Source organism: Salmo salar, chromosome ssa12 (genome assembly GCF_905237065.1).
Source record: "Salmo salar chromosome ssa12, Ssal_v3.1, whole genome shotgun sequence".
NCBI classification, from domain to species: domain Eukaryota; kingdom Metazoa; phylum Chordata; class Actinopteri; order Salmoniformes; family Salmonidae; genus Salmo; species Salmo salar.
Window position 1 is genome coordinate 92,581,430 of NC_059453.1, and position 16,553 is coordinate 92,597,982.

At 43.6% G+C, this 16,553-nt stretch overlaps 1 protein-coding gene across 1 annotated transcript in view; it reads right to left on the reverse strand.

Annotated features, from left to right (window-relative positions):
• Positions 1-699: 699 nt before the first annotated feature.
• LOC106566152 (protein phosphatase 1 regulatory subunit 1A) overlaps positions 700-16,553 on the reverse strand; it is a 42,885-nt gene continuing 27,031 nt past the window's right edge. Inside the window, exons 3-7 of the mRNA XM_014134008.2 lie at positions 9,764-9,801; positions 9,142-9,205; positions 7,476-7,538; positions 5,448-5,609; positions 700-3,608 (exon numbers count right to left, since the gene is read on the reverse strand). Coding sequence (XP_013989483.1) covers positions 3,508-3,608; positions 5,448-5,609; positions 7,476-7,538; positions 9,142-9,205; positions 9,764-9,801 — 428 coding nt within the window. The 3' untranslated portion in view covers positions 700-3,507. The remainder of the gene's footprint in view (positions 3,609-5,447; positions 5,610-7,475; positions 7,539-9,141; positions 9,206-9,763; positions 9,802-16,553) is intronic.

A 16,553-nucleotide genomic window follows, 5' to 3' on the forward strand; every position in this document is an offset into this window, starting at 1 on the left:
TTGGTGGTTCTTACTGTATTAAGGCCTCCTATTGGTGGTTCTTACTGTATTAAGGCCTGCTATTGGTGGTTCTTACTGTATTAAGGCCTGCTATTGGTGGTTCTTACTGTATTAAGGCCTCCTATTGGTGGTTCTTACTGTATTAAGGCCTCCTATTGGTGGTTCTTACTGTATTAAGGCCTGCTATTGGTGGTTCTTACTGATAAGAACAATTTATACAGTTAATATGGATGTTTTAAAAAAAAAGTAAAACAGACACTTCTTTAACATCGACACTTTATTGTATCAAATAAATAATTTTAGGGCTCTATTCCATCTGCATCGCTGAAGCATTACAGATTGCGGATAGAAATGTAAAGGTAATTCCTGATTAAGCCGACATACCGTATGCAGCGTTTCTGGTTGAATGCAGTCTCCCCTAACGTGGGAACATTGCCTTTGAATTTCAATCACGCTGTAACGTTGAATCTCGGAGATACAGATTGAATAGAGCCATTAGATTACACATGTAATCATTATCAATTCAAACAAATAAAGTTGACCCAAAATGCTGATATAGATTCATTTGTATTATATACCATCATTTATAACTGAGAAAATAAAATAAATACAGTATAATGTATGTTTCCATCAAAAATTGTTAAGAAATGTGTTCATTAGTGTTCAGTGCTAAATAATTGGAAAACCAATCTCTCTGTAGACATTATAATTCTGTAGACATCTTTAATTTGCACGTGGTTCATTTGCTGTGTACTATACATATAGAACATGGAATAAAGATCCAGTCTCTAAACAAAAGGACATGATGACACTGAACAGTAGCTGTCAACAGCTCAATACAGGTGTAGAATCTTCATTTAAGCCTGTTTGCTAAATGTGAATTATTATAAATATAATTAATTGTCATTTTTTTGTAGGGGTTGATACACTTTCGTGAGGAAAAATCAAGTCTAAAATCTCAAAGTGGAAATTACAAACTTCAGAAGCCTTTTGAAACCTCAAATACTCTACAATTATTACATGTCCTGCAATGCAGGAAAGATCTCCTGCAACAGGGTGATCAACTTAAAATCCTACATCTGTAGTTTAAAATGTCACCCAATCATAGGCCTAATGCCATATCAGAGTATGGGATCAATCCTGTAGAAAATAAATATAATTTCTAAAGATGAAATGAGTTCCGTACATTTCTGGACGTTGTTATTGTATACACATTAAGTACTGAACAAAAAAACTGTGGTTAGATGTATGTACTGTGTTTAGCACAGTACTAAGGGGGTGTACAGTACAAGTCGTGCCGTGCATGAGTGGTATGTCAGTAGTCAATGTTGTTTTAGTTTAGAAGGTCAAAGTTCAGCCAGAGTCTTTCTGTCCAATGAAAGGTCCCTTATCTGTCATTTTAGACTTTAGAGATTCACATGGACAGAGACTGATCTCAGTTCCAAATTGTATCAGAGATGATTCCCTGGATGCATCACAAATGGTACCCTATTCCCTATATAGCGCACTACTTTTGTCATTTGTGAGGCAACTTCTGACTGCCCCGTGACTCATAAAAATAGATATCCTGTTATGTTGTTGTTGTTTAGGATCTCTGTTAGCCAACCAAGACTACTGCTTGTTTTTCAAGAGTCCAGGACAGAATGTCTAAAACAGCAAAGCAATCTTATAAATATCTTAATTATAGTAATTAACAATTCATAAACCAATAAAAAATTACAACAATAACAATTAACAATATTTGGATTCATGAGTTTTATGCAGGAGGCATATTAGACATGGGAGTGGTAGGCTGCTACAGTTTGTGTATACAAAAAAAACAACACTTTGCATGAAATATAGCCAAGTACGTATATCCTGTCCTGGTTTGAAACTTCATATTACAGAATGTTTTACTCATTCCAGGGTTTGCCAAGAGAATGCAAAGCTGTCAAGGCAAAGGGTGGCTACTTTTGAAGAATCTCAAATATAAAATATATTTAGATTTTGTTTAACACTTTTTTTGGTTACTACATGATTCCATATGTGTTATTTCATAGTTTTGATGTCTTCACTATTATTCTACAGTCTAGAAAATAGTTAAAATAAAGAAAAACCCTGGAATGAGTAGGTGTGTCAAAACGTTTGACTGGTACTGTAGCATTTTGGACCTAATGTAAGTAGTAGCCACATTGTTGTTTCCACCTGCATGGTATAAGGCCCGGCCAGACAGATACCCTGATAGCTCCGTAGCTACAGAAGGGGTTCTATTCCATCCGTAGCGATGAAGATCTGCTTTATAGCACCATTGTAAGGACAGACGCTGGGAGACGAGAAGCAAGTACAGGGAGTGCACATTTAATAAACAACGGACATGAAACAGAACACGGACCCGCGTCTGGACGGGAAAAAATAACGACATTAATAATGCTGACATGGGGAACAAACTGAGGAACAGACAGATATAGAAGGGGCAATCAACAAAGTGATGGAGTCCAGGTGAGTCCAATGAGCGCTGATGCGCGTAATGATGGTGACAGGTGTGCGTAATAATGGGTAGCCTGGCGTCGTCGAGTGCCAGAGAGGGAGAGCGGGAGCAGACTTGACAACCATTGATAATTAAAGGCAATGTTCCCGTGGTCGCAGAGACTGCATTCACGGTAAACACTGCACATGTTGGCTCAATCAGAAATTACCTTTACACAGTGGTGAACAATGTACCCAATTGTCATACTTGAGTAGAAGTAAAAATACCTTAATAGAAAATGACTCAAGTAAAAGTGAAAGTCACCCAGTAAAATACTACTTAAGTAAAAGTCTAAAAGTATTTGGTTTTAAATATACTTAAGTATCAAAAGTAAATGTAATTGCTAAAATATAAATTATTTCACATTCCTTATATTAAGCTAACCAGACAGCACAATAATATATATGTATATATTTTTTTACAGATAGCCAGGGGCACACTCCAACGCTCGAACATCATTTACAAACAAAGCATTTGTGTTTAGTGAGTCCGCCAGATCAGAAGCAGTAGGGATGACCTGGGATGTTTTCTTAATAAGTGTGTAAATTGGACCATTTTCCTGTCCTGCTAAGCATTGAAAATGTAACGAGTACTTCCAGGTGTCAGGGAAAAGGTATGGAGTAAAAAGTACATGATTTTCTTTAGCAATGTAGTGGAGTAAAAGTAAAAGTTGTCAAAAATATATATAGTAAAGTAAAGTACAGATACCTCCAAAAACTCTAAAGTAGTATTTTATACCAATGAATTTGCATTTTTATGCGGATCTTCCGCGATACCTCTGTGATACATATTGAATTCAGCCGTAAGTCTGTCTGTCAAAAGGATGGTCAGTCATTGTCTGTCATCTGTCTGTCTAAGTTACTTATTGAACATCAGGATATGCGTTCCAAGTGGCACCCTATTCCCTATATAGAGCACTACTCTGATCAAAAGGAGTACACTTCATAGCTAGGGAATAGGGTGCCACTTAGGATGCATGCCAGATTGCTGTGTAGGCTGTTTTACTTGTCTTGTTTTGCTTGGCTGGGTTTGTTCATTTTCTTCTCTGCCAGTGGACTCGTTGTGGACGCAGCTGTTGTGTCTGCAGCTGACATATTGGACACTTACGCACACACACAGGAAGAGAGAGAGAGAGAGAGATCGATCAGTAAGATAAGGCTAGATATTTGTCCACTTAGTACTCGTATATTTCCTGCACACTGATGAATAGCTGGTTCCTGAAGATTGCGGACGACTCTGTAACAGTTAGTCTCCTTAATGCTGATGAAACTGTCCATGGCCCTGTTGTTGATGATGTTGTCCGTTGCTGTGACAGTGCATTCTTATGACAGATTTGAATTCAGGCATCAACGCTTTACCCCTCAGAACACTGTCATCAAGGGCCAGCTGGTAGACACTGTAGATTCCAAGTATCTTGAAACAGTAATTGATTATAAATTTCACTTTGAGTGTAACACTGACATGTTGCGTAAGAAGGGCCAGCATAAACTTTGTTCCAGGAAGACAGGACTTTGATGACAATTATTTTTTAAGTTTAATTTTCTTTGATTTGCTGGTACGGCAACATTGGTGTCAAATCTAAAAATATACTAGCTGGAATAGTAAAGGTGAGATCAGGGTAGTCCAGCAGAGTAGTATGTCTGACCTGTCTGACCTGTCTGACCTGTACACCAGACATGCAGGAGGAAGGTAGACTCTATCCTGTCTGACTGAGCCCAGCCCCTACACTATGAGTTCCATCCTGTCTGACTGAGCCCAGCCCCTACACTATGAGTTCCACCCTGTCTGACTGTATCCAGCCCCTACACTATGAGTTCCATCCTGTCTGACTGTATCCAGCCCTTACACCATGAGTTCCATCCTGTCTGACTGAGCCCAGCCCCTACACTATGAGTTCCATCCTGTCTGACTGAGCCCAGCCCCTACACTATGAGTTCCATCCTGTCTGACTGTATCCAGCCCTTAAACCATGAGTTCCATCCTGTCTGACTGAGCCCAGCCCCTACACTATGAGTTCCATCCTGTCTGACTGAGCCCAGCCCCTACACTGAGTTCCATCCTGTCTGACTGTATCCAGCCCTTACACCATGAGTTCCATCCTGTCTGACTGAGCCCAGCCCCTACACTATGAGTTCCATCCTGTCTGACTGTATCCACCTCCTACACCATGAGTTCCATCCTGTCTGGCTTTATCCACCTCCTACACCATGAGTTCCATCCTGTCTGACTGTATCCACCTCCTACACCATGGGTTCCATCCTGTCTGGCTGTATCCACCTCCTACACCATGAGTTCCATCCTGTCTGGCTGTATCCACCTCCTACACCATGAGTTCCATCCTGTCTGGCTGTATCCACCTTCTACACCATGAGTTCCATCCTGTCTGGCTGTATCCACCTCCTACACCATGAGTTTCATCCTGTCTGACTGTATCCACCTCCTACACCATGAGTTCCATCCTGTCTGACTGTATCCACCTCCTACACCATGAGTTCCATCCTGTCTGACTGTATCCACCTCCTACACCATGAGTTCCATCCTGTCTGACTGTATCCACCTCCTACACCATGAGTTCTAGACTCAGCAGGGACGACTCTATCTAGTAGATCTGACTCCATCCAGACTCAGCAGGGACGACTCTATCTAGTAGATCTGACTCCATCCAGACTCAGCAGGGACAACTCTATCTAGTAGATCTGACTCCATCCAGACTCAGCAGGGACGACTCAAGGGTTTATTTTACTGCTGAATTTAAAGCAGTTGGCAAGGTAGGAGGTGAGCACTGTTGCCAGGACTGCATGTAATTTTCCCATTTATTACCTACCTTTTACTCTCTCTCTACACACTATGTCTATCTCCCTATATCTCCTATCTTTCTCTACATCTCTCTCCCTATCTCTCCATATCTCTCTCTCCCTTTATCCCATTCCTCCATCCTTACCCTCCATCTGGCAGCGCAGCTTCTCGAAGGCCTCTGCAGTGACCTTGTCCTCGGTTCCCCAGGCCTCCTCATCCTCCGGTAGCTCCTCCTCCTCCTCCCCGTTGGGCAGAGCGTCCGGGCTGGGTCTGTCAGACAGACAGCTCTCTGAGGAACACTCATCACCTGGAATATTATCATATACGTTCATCTTCTACACCTATATATTGTGTTATATATATATATATATGGAGCTTGTGAAAAAACACATTTCTGTGCAATCAATCAATCATTCAGTCAATCAGGCAAATGTATTTCAGAAAGCCATTTTTATAACAGCAGTTTTTTTACGTCACCAGGTGCATAGCCCTTTCCACTCACAGCCCGTCACCCTGTATACGGGTTGAAAATGACAGATTCATGCCTAAATTGGAACGCGGTGACATTACAGTAGCATGCTATACATGACGTCAGAGCTCAGGTTCACCTCCTCATAGCGCTGGATAGGTTTTGACGGACAGCCATTAGAAATTTGAGCATCGCGCCACATGAAGATGCTCCCCATCCCTCCCACTAATTGGGATACTTTTGAACATTTGTTGTTGTATGAGGGAGGGAAAATACTGTAAATTGAGAGTAGTTCATGTGTTCTGAAAGACGAGAAGTTGAGGATTATAATAAATACAGCGTTGATGTCGTACAAGCAAACCAAACACCCGTGAGTCCAAATGTGCACATCCCATTTCCATCTCATAAGACTCATGTCATTCACAGTATCAATGGTCATGATCACTGTGTTTGATGTACAGTTACAAGGATGACATGTGTTATAGCCTGGGTTGTCCTGAACACAACGAGCCTGTGTTCCTCAAATTGTGAAGAAAACTAGCCAAGGAACACACACACCTGAATGCACTCATGTCTCCCTTCTACGTGCACCCACATTTCCAATCTGTTTGTCTGAAGGGACTTTTCAAAGCCTAACACTCTAAGATTGTATTTTATAACTTAGCTAGCCATATTGGTAATAGAATAATCTTTCAAATGATGCCCACTTGACCTAGATTGCAATTTACACTGAGTGTACAAAACATTAACAACACTTTCCTAATATTAAGTTTCACCTCCCCTTTTGCCCTCAGAACAGCCTCAATTCGTCAGGGCATGGACTCTACAAGGTGTTGAAAGCGTTCCACAGGGATGCTGCCCAATGTTGACTCCAATGTTTCCTACAGTTGTGTCAAGTTGGCTGGATGTCCTTTGGGTGGTGGACCATTCTTGGTACACATGGGAAAAACCCAGCAGCGTTGCAGTTCTGGACACACTCAAACCCGTGTGCCTGGGTACTACCATACCCAGTTCAAAGGCACTTAAAGATGCAATATGGTGAAATCGCTCCGCCATTTTGTGGTTGGTAAAATTCTAATACTTCGTCTAATTTCAGTTTAAGTGCGTGGTGGACCATTCTTGATACACACAGGAACCTACTGCCATACTACCATACGGATTAGATCCGAGCAACCTTTCGGTTACTGGCCCAACGCTCTAACAACTAGGCTACCTGCCGCCCCTCAATAGCAAAGCTAAGAGAGCTAAATTTAAAAAAAGTGAAGGAGAAGTCACTTCCTTGAGTCCTAAAAGTGTATTAAAATGACGTTACTGAATGCATCCAGAGTGTTTTCAGATGTCGTTATCAACAAACGCTGTGAAAAAGTACAGTAAATATAAAATGCACATCAAATCAACAGTGTAATGTTTTGGATTCAGTCTTGTGTCAGGTGATCTGTTATGGCCTCAACTTTGGTCTAATAATTGTCCCATAATATCCAAACTCTTTCAATTGCTACCATATGATTTTTTTATAGTTCTTCTGTGGGGAACATTTACATTTAGCCCTATCCATAGAGGCCAATTTCCATAAGTGTAAGTAGGAGTGTAAGAGCTGAACAGTAATGGAGCCTATCTCCCTAAAGAACAAGTAATGCAGAAAGGAAAGCACATTGGCCAGGGAAAAGAAAAAGGAAAGGAACCTAGGAAACAATCTCATCTCACCTCCACCCTGCTGCTGCTGCTGCTGCTGTTTATACAACTGGTGGTCTACCATGAACTGTAACTCTGTAGGGAGGGAGAGAGGTGAGGAGGGAGGGAGGGAGGGATAGTGGAGGGAGGGAGGGAGTGGGGATAGTGGAGGGAGGGAGGGAGAGAGGCGAGGAGGGAGGGAGGGAGGCGAGGAGGGAGGGAGGGAGGGAGGCGAGGAGGGAGGGAGGGAGGGAGGGAGGGAGGGAGGGAGGGGGAGGGAGGGAGGGAGGCGAGGAAAGGGAGGGAGGCGGGGATAGTGGAGGGAGGGAGAGAGGTGAGGAGGGAGGGAGGGAGGGAGGGAGGGAGGGAGGGGGGGATAGTGGAGGGAGGGAGGCGAGGAGGGAGGGAGGGAGGCGAGGAAAGGGAGGGAGGCGGGGATAGTGGAGGGAGGGAGAGAGGCGAGGAGGAAGGGAGGGAGGCGAGGAGGGAGGGAGGCGAGGAGGGAGGGAGTGGGGATAGTGGAGGGAGGGAGGGGGAGGGAGGGAGGGAGGCGAGGAGGGAGGGAGGGGGGGAGGGAGGGAGGGGGAGGCGAGGAGGGAGGGAGGGAGGGAGGGAGGAGGGAGGGAGGGGGGGAGATGGAGGGAGGGAGGGAGTGGGGATAGTGGAGGGAGGGAGGGAGGGAGGCGAGGAAAGGGAGGGAGGCGGGGGATAGTGGAGGGAGGGAGAGAGGCGAGGAGGAAGGGAGGGAGGCGAGGAGGGAGGGAGGCGAGGAGGGAGGGAGTGGGGATAGTGGAGGGAGGGAGGCGGGGAGGGAGGGAGGGAGGCGAGGAGGGAGGGAGGGAGGCGGGGATAGTGGAGGGAGGGAGGGAGAGAGGCGAGGAGGGAGGGAGGCGAGGAGGGAGGGAGGGAGGCGAGGAGGGAGGGAGGGAGTGGGGATAGTGGAGGGAGGGAGGGAGGGAGTGGGGATAGTGGAGGGAGGGAGTGAGAGAGGCGAGGAAGGAGGGAGGGAGGGGATAGTGGAGGGAGGGAGGGAGGGAGGGGATAGTGGAGTGACGGAGGAATATACAATTACAGGTGCAGGAGTCAAAGTCAATGTTGACAAATCATGTGTCATAGTTCTAATAAATGGTATTATGAAGTCATAACACGGTTAGATAGGTGAAGAGCATCAGCAGTACTTTTCATTAGCTCTAATCAACCAGCACAGCCTTCTTAACCACACTCATTACAGTTCAATCTGCTTGCAATGAGTGACTCAGCCCATGTTATGGTGTGTGGGCGTTGAATATACGCTCTGGTCTCAAAGAAACTATCAAACTAGTCTCAGAACAAAGGTTTCAGAAAGGATTGTTCTGCAGAAGGAGAAGGATATTTTGGTTCCAGCTGAAGGAGTTTTATGTTCCGTTTTGGAATAGAGTGGGAACTGAATCTGAATATATAACGTGGATCTTGGACACCGTCTCCTCAGAGAAACTATCAGTAGCCACTCCCTTAAAAGGTTGATTTGTTTTATTATTTCGGGAACTGAAGAGAGTGCCACACTGAGGAAACAATTAAAACATTTTTGGGCAGACTAACAGATTATTACATTGAAGAAAGTCCCGTGTTTATTGTATAAAGGAGCCTGTCTGAAATGACATTATGTTGATGCACACTTGATGTGTCACCTTCTCTACATTTCTAAGCTATTTTATCTTACCTTTCATAGTGGGCGTGGCTCTTGCTCCCTTCCTCCTCTGCCTGGGAGAGTTCAACAAGGCGGCCTGTCAACAGAGATCAGTAAGGTGAGCCATGTAGTCAGATAACAATGCCCGACCCTGAACAGATGTGTTCAAGGTGGTATGGCCCACAACCATATTGTTTTAGCCCGTTTTGTCCCCAAATTAGGTCCCTCGGCTCATCTCTGCTACTTCTCAATGGGCTCAGGACAGGCGAAGGTCGAGTCAAGTGTCCTCTGAAACGTGACCCTCCTGGCCGGCTACTTGTTTTTTATCACACTGCTCTGTTAACCCGGATTTCAGCCGCACCACCATTCAACTGACAAACGGAATCAGCTTGCAGGCGCCAGGCTCTGTCACAAGGAGTCGCTACAGCACAATCAGCCAAGGAAAGTCCCACCAGCCAAACCCTCCCCTACACCGGACGGCGCTGGGCCAATTGTGAGTCCGTCGTCCTTTGGGGTTCCCGGTCACAGCCGGATCGAACCCCAGGCTGTAGTGACACCTCAGCACTGTGATGCAGTGCTTTTGAACCACCAATGGTTTTTAGTTACTAATTATTTCTCCGTTAACACATTCCATACAAAGGACACAGTTAATTACCTTGTATAGCTGGTTCGGAAGACGGTCTTCATCTATTTCTGTAGCAGAGAAGAAAAAAAAAGAGATAAAATGAGAAATAAACTGTGAGAGACAACAGCAAGATTATTGACTAAACAATGAACATACACCCACACACAGCTGTGTTCCAGTATATAGTCCTATAACTCTACCAGACTACAGCTGTGTTCCAGTATATAGTCCTATAACTCTACCAGACTACAGCTGTGTTCCAGTATATAGTCCTATAACTCTACCAGACTACAGCTGTGTTCCAGTATATAGTCCTATAACTCTTCCAGACTACAGCTGTGTTCCAGTATATAGTCCTATAACTCTACCAGACTACAGCTGTGTTCCAGTATATAGTCCTATAACTCTTCCAGACTACAGCTGTGTTCCAGTATATAGTCCTATAACTCTACCAGACTACAGCTGTGTTCCAGTATATAGTCCTATAACTCTACCAGACTACAGCTGTGTTCCAGTATATAGTCCTATAACTCTTCCAGACTACAGCTGTGTTCCAGTATATAGTCCTATAACTCTACCAGACTACAGCTGTGTTCCAGTATATAGTCCTATAACTCTACCAGACTACAGCTGTGTTCCAGTATATAGTCCTTTAACTCTACCAGACTACATGTTTTGAGGCCCATGTTCCCAGAGCTCAGACAGAGAGGGACTGGGAGATGTAAGCTGACCTTGTGCCAGTCAGACCAGATGGTGTAACGACCCCACCAGACCTTCCACTGGACACTGCTAACATTAACATCAACACTACACTAATGACTGAAAGATCTGGGTTTTCATACTCTTTAAAATAATTCAAAATACTTCATATGGGCTTGATTTGAGTTCGCCAGATACGATGAACCAATACTATTGTCACAAAAGTGCAAACACTGCCCATCTTGCAGTTGAAATATCTCAAATAGGATTTGAACCCAAGTTTGCATAATTGGTACAATAGATTCCATGTCAGTTCTGATTGATACCATGTTAACATGTGTAGTGATACTGAGGAGGTGAAATCGGAAAAGAACGGTAGATTAGGCTAACTTGTAGTAAACCATTAACCGTGATAAATACAGCAGTGTGTGTGTGTGTGTGTGTGTGTGTGTGTGTGTGTGTGTTGTGTGTGTGTGTGTGTGTGTGTGTGTGTGTGTTGAACCCATCCCGCATCCCACAGCCATCCCAGAATTCCATGCATAACTTTTTTCTAGGACACCACCATCTTGTTGCCTAGCAACCTAACATCCCTAGACACCACCACAGTTCAGTGTGTGTGTGTGTGTGTGTGTGTGTGTGTGTGTGTGTGTGTGTGTGTGTGTGTGTGTGTGTACGCGTGTAAGTGTATGTCTGAGTGTGTGTCTGCATATGAAATTTGAACGGCTATTCAACACGCCTGTGATGTGCTTGTATCTGTTTCATCACTCTTCCCTGCACCAAATACCAACTCAAGCAGGCTTTAATATCAACTGAATGGAAAACAGGAACACGTTCTCTCATAAACACACAGTAGATTTTTTAGCACATTGTTTTTGTGATGATGCATCACACGTTAATATTTTAGCAAGTTCCAATCGTTGGGTCTAGAAGGTTCTGTTTCAAAGCAAGGACAGTAAGTGCTTCTCTCTCTCTCTCTCTCTCTCTCTCTCTCTCTCTCTCTCTCTCTCTCTCTCTCTCTCTCTCTCTCTCTCTCTCTCTCTCTCTCTCTCTCTCACAATTCAATTTAAGGGGCTTTATTGGCATAGGAAACATATGTTAACGTTGCCAAAGCAAGTGAAATAGATAATAAACAGAAGTCAAATAAACAATAAAAGATGAACAGTAAACATTACGCTCACAACAGGCAGCCAGCAACAGTTCTGGGGCTCTGTTCACAAACACAAACAGACTCCGCAGAGCCCCAGGACCAGCTTGCTGAGGGGACACTTCTCTAGGTTCATTTCCCTGTGAATGATGGCTTTGTTATGGAAGGTTCGGGAATCGCTTCCCATCTTGTGAATTCTTGGTTGGTGAGCGGACCCCAGACCTCACACCATAAATTGCAATGGGTTCTATAACGAATCTAACACAGGGATACAGTCCTATCTAACAGAAGGATACAGTCCTATCTAACAGAAGGATACAGTCCTATCTAACATTAAGGGCCAGCTGAGACTCTCCATCTACTTGTCTGCCTATCAGTCTGATTGTTTTTTTGTCTGTCAAATCGTCCGTTTGTTAATATTAGGCATCTGAATTTCTGAAGTCAGCTCATTATAACAACTAGGCTCAAATGATCCCTTCCTATCACTACAATGAATAACTAACCCCAATGTAATCAGGACGTGTTCATAACTATATATTTAGTTGAATTGACTGTCTCTCTCTCTCTCTCTCTCTCTCTCTGCCAAAGCAAGTGACAATAAACAATAAAAAATTAACAGCTAACATTACACTCACAACAGGCAGCCAGCTACAGCTCACTTTGATACAGATGTCAGAGGAGAGAGCTGTGTGTGTGTCTCTCTGTGTGGCTGCTGCTGCCTGTCATTCTGCCAGTCAGCGTGTGACAGCCTGTATGAAGTAGAGAGATGAGCTAGATTGTGAAGCAGGGCAGAGTAATCTGCAGGGTTTTAAATAATGCACATCGGTATGTTATGGTACACTGCTGCTACTCTCTCTCTCTCTCTCTCTCTCTCTCTTACCCCTCTCTTCATCATCCAGAATCTCTGCACACTTTCCTTTCTTCTAAATCTTTTCATCCACCCCTCGTTCCCTGCTCTCTCCTTTTTCTAAATATTTCTCTCTATAATCAATTTTCTCCACACCTTAATCTCTCTCTCTCTCTTTCTTCCACTCTCAAGCCACCCTCTCTTTGATCTACCATGCACTATGGAGGGGGAGGTGTGGGAGAGGGTGAGGGGGAGATGTGGTAAAGGGTGAGGGGGTTCAGAGATCAAGTACTTACGGGGAGAGAGGGATGGGGGTGTTTACTCATTCGGAGATCAAGGGTGATACCAGACTCAACACATAATATAACTTACACATCAACACCATAATGTGAGAAATACACTTAGTGTACAAAATGTGTCCACATCACCAACGAACTATCATGGTCCAAACATACCAAGACAGTCGTGAAGAGGGCACGACAAAAACTTTTTCCCATTAGGAGACTGAAAAGATTTGGCCTCAGATCTTCAAAAGGTTCTACAGCTGCACCATCGAGAGCATCCTGACCGGTTGCATCACCACCTGGTATGGCAACTGCTCGGCATCTGACTGTAAGGCGCTACAGAGGGTAGTGCGAACGGCCCAGTACATCACTGGGACCAAACTTCCTGCCAGAGAGAGGGAGAGAGAGAGGGGGAGAGGGAGAGGAGAGAGGATGGTATCCCACAGGTGGAAGAGGGAGAGAGAGAGAGAGAGAGAGAAAAGAGAGAGAGAGAGAGAGAGAGAGAGGCATCTTCCCTAATATTTGGAACCAAGGCCTGATCACCCCAATCACCAAAAGTGGAGCCGAATTTGACCCCAATAAATACCGTGGAATATACGTCAACAGCAATCTCAGAAAAATCCTTTGCAGTATCATCAACAGCAGCCTCCAACATTTCCTCAGTGAAAACAATGTCCTGAGCAAGGGCACTAGAGCAGTCTGCAGCACCCAGCCTCACCTTACTGGACTCAAAGATCTGACTGTTTGCAGATTATCTGGTGTTTCTGTCCCCAACCAAGGAGGTCCTACAGCAGCACCTAGATCTTCTGCACAGATTCTGTCAGACTTGGGCCCTGACAGTAAATCTCAGTAAGACAAAAATAATATACAAATTCTATCTAGACACTGTTGCCCTACCTCGACCTAAACATTAACACCATAGGTAACTTCCACAAGGCTGTGAACGATCTGAGAGACAAGGCAAGTAGGGCCTTCTAAGAAAATCCTTGACTCTGTATGGACTCAGTAATCATAGTCTTGCTATTGAAAAAGGCCGCCGTAGGCAGACCTGGCTCTCGAGAGAAAACAGCCTATGTACACACTGCCCACAATATGAGGTGGAAACTGAGATACACTTCCTAACCTCCTGACAAATGTATGACCATATTAGAGACACATATTTCCCACAGATCACACAGACCCACAAAGAAATTGAAAACAAATCAAACATTTATAAACTCCCATATCTGTTAGGGCGAAATACCACAGCATGTAATCATAGCAGCAAGATGTGTGGCCCGTTGCCATGACAAAAGGGCAGTGGAGCACAAACAACACTGCCAATACATCCTACAATATATTTATTTTCCATTTCATAATTCAACTACATGCATATTGTTACATAGCCAATAATATAACATTTGAAGTATCTATATTATTTTAAAACTTTTGTGAGTGTAATGTTTAAAAAAAATGTACTTGTTTATTTCACTTTTGTTCTTTGCCTATTCCATTTGCTTTGGCAATGTAAACATGTGTTTCCCATGCCAATGAAGCCCTTTGAATTGAGAGTGAGAGAGAGCGAGAGAGAGTGAGCGAGTGAGAGAGGGAGAGAGGAGGTATCATACAGAGAGGAAAGAGAGAGAGAGAGAGAGAGAGTGAGAGATAGGGATAGAGAGATAGAGAAAGAGGAGGGAGGGAGGTATCCCACAGGGAGGAGAGAGAGAGATGAGAGGAGAGAGGGAGGGAGGTATCCCACAGGGAGGAGAGAGAGAGATGAGAGGAGAGAAGGAGGTATCCCACAGGGAGGAGAGAGAGATGAGAGAGAGATGAAAGGAGAGAGGGAGGTATCCCACAGGGAGGAGAGAGATGAGAGAGAGATAAGAGGAGAGAGTGAGGTATCCCACAGGAAGAAGAGAGAGAGAGAGAGAGAGAGAGAGAGAGAGAGAAAGAGAGAGGGAGGTATCCCACAGGGAGGAGAGAGAAAGATAGACCCACAAAGAATTTGAAAACCAATCCAATTTTGATTAACTCCAACTGGGTGAAATACCACAGTGTGACATCACAGCAGCAATAATTGTGACCTGTTGCCACAAGAAAAGGGCAACCATGAAAACAAACACCATTGTAATACAATATTATATATAATACAATATAATACAATAATACAATATTATATATAATACAATATAATACAATAATACAATATTATATATAATACAATATAATACAATAATACAATATTATATATAATACAATATAATACAATAATACCATATTTATGTTAGTTTATTTTCACTTTAACTATTTGCACATCTTTAAAACACTGTAAATATACATAATATGACATTTGAAATGTCTCTATTCCTTTCAAATTTGTGTGAGTGTAATGTTTACTGTTTATTATCTATTTCACTTCCTTTGGCAATGTAAACATATTTTTCCCATGCCAATGAAGCCCATTGAATTGAGAGAAAGAGAGACACACAGAGAGACAGAGAGAGAGACAAAAAGAGAGACAAAAAGAGAGAGACAATGAGAGATGGCTCTGAAGAACGTGCCTGACGTTTTATATTCTCGCAAACAATTGTGCAATTTTTTTGGATTACTTTTTTAACCTTTTGTGTAACTTATTTTTTTACTTATCGTGTACATAATGTTGCTGCTACCGTCTCTTATCACCGAAAAAAAACTTCTGGACATCAGAAAAGCGATTTCTCACCGCGGACTAGAATAAACTTTATCCTTTAACGATTCTGACGAGAAGGACATCCTGCTTTCCCTGGAACAGGCCCAGATCCACACCTTTTGCGTGAAGAGAAGATGCCGGAAAAGGGAACGCAGATCGGGGATCCATCTGAGAATCCGGAGGCGAGCGAGTAAACTCCCAATGCCTTCCATTCTTCTTGCTAACGTGCAATCGTTAGAAAATACAATTGATGACATAATATTAAGATTATCCTACCAACGGGACATTAAAAACTGTAACATCTTGTGTTTCGCCGAGACGTGGCTGAACGAAGAAACTGACAATATAGAGCTAGCGGGATTTTCCTGCACCGGCAGAACAGAGATGCTACCTCTGGTAAGACGAGGGGTGGGGTGTGTGTCTATTTGTCAATAACAGCTTGTGTGCGATGTCTAATATTAAAGAAGTCTCGAGGTATTGCTCACCTGAGGTAAAGTACCTTATGATAAGCTGTAGACCACACTATCTACCAAGAGAGTTCTCATCTATATTATTCGTAGCCATCTATTTACCACCACAGAATGAAGCTGGCACTAAGACCGCTCTCAACCAACTCTATAAGGCCCTAAGCAAAGAAGACAATGCTCACCCAGAAGCGGCGCTCCTAGTGGCCAGGGACTTTAATGCAGGCAAACTTAAATCAGTTTTACCAAATTTTTACCAGCATGTGCAACCAGGGGGAAAAAAATCCTAGACCACCTTTGCTCCACACACAAAGCTCTCCCCCGCCCTCCATTTGGCAAATCTGACCATAATTCTATCCTCCTGATTCCTACTTAGAAGCAAAAACTAAAGCAGGAAGTACCAGTGACTCGTTCAATACGGAAGTGGTCAGATGACGTGGATGCTACACTACAGGACTGTTTGCTAGCACAGACTGGAATATGTTCTGGGATTCATCCAATGGCATTGAGGAATACATCACCTCAGTCATCGGCTTCATCAATAAGTGCATCGATGACGTCGGCCCCACAGTGACTGTACGTACATATCCCTACCAGAAGCCATGGATTACAGGCAACATCCGCATTGAGCTAAAGGCTAGAGCTGCCGCTTTCAAGGAGCGGGAGACTAATCCGGACGTTTTTAAGAAACGCTATGCCCTCAGACGAACCATC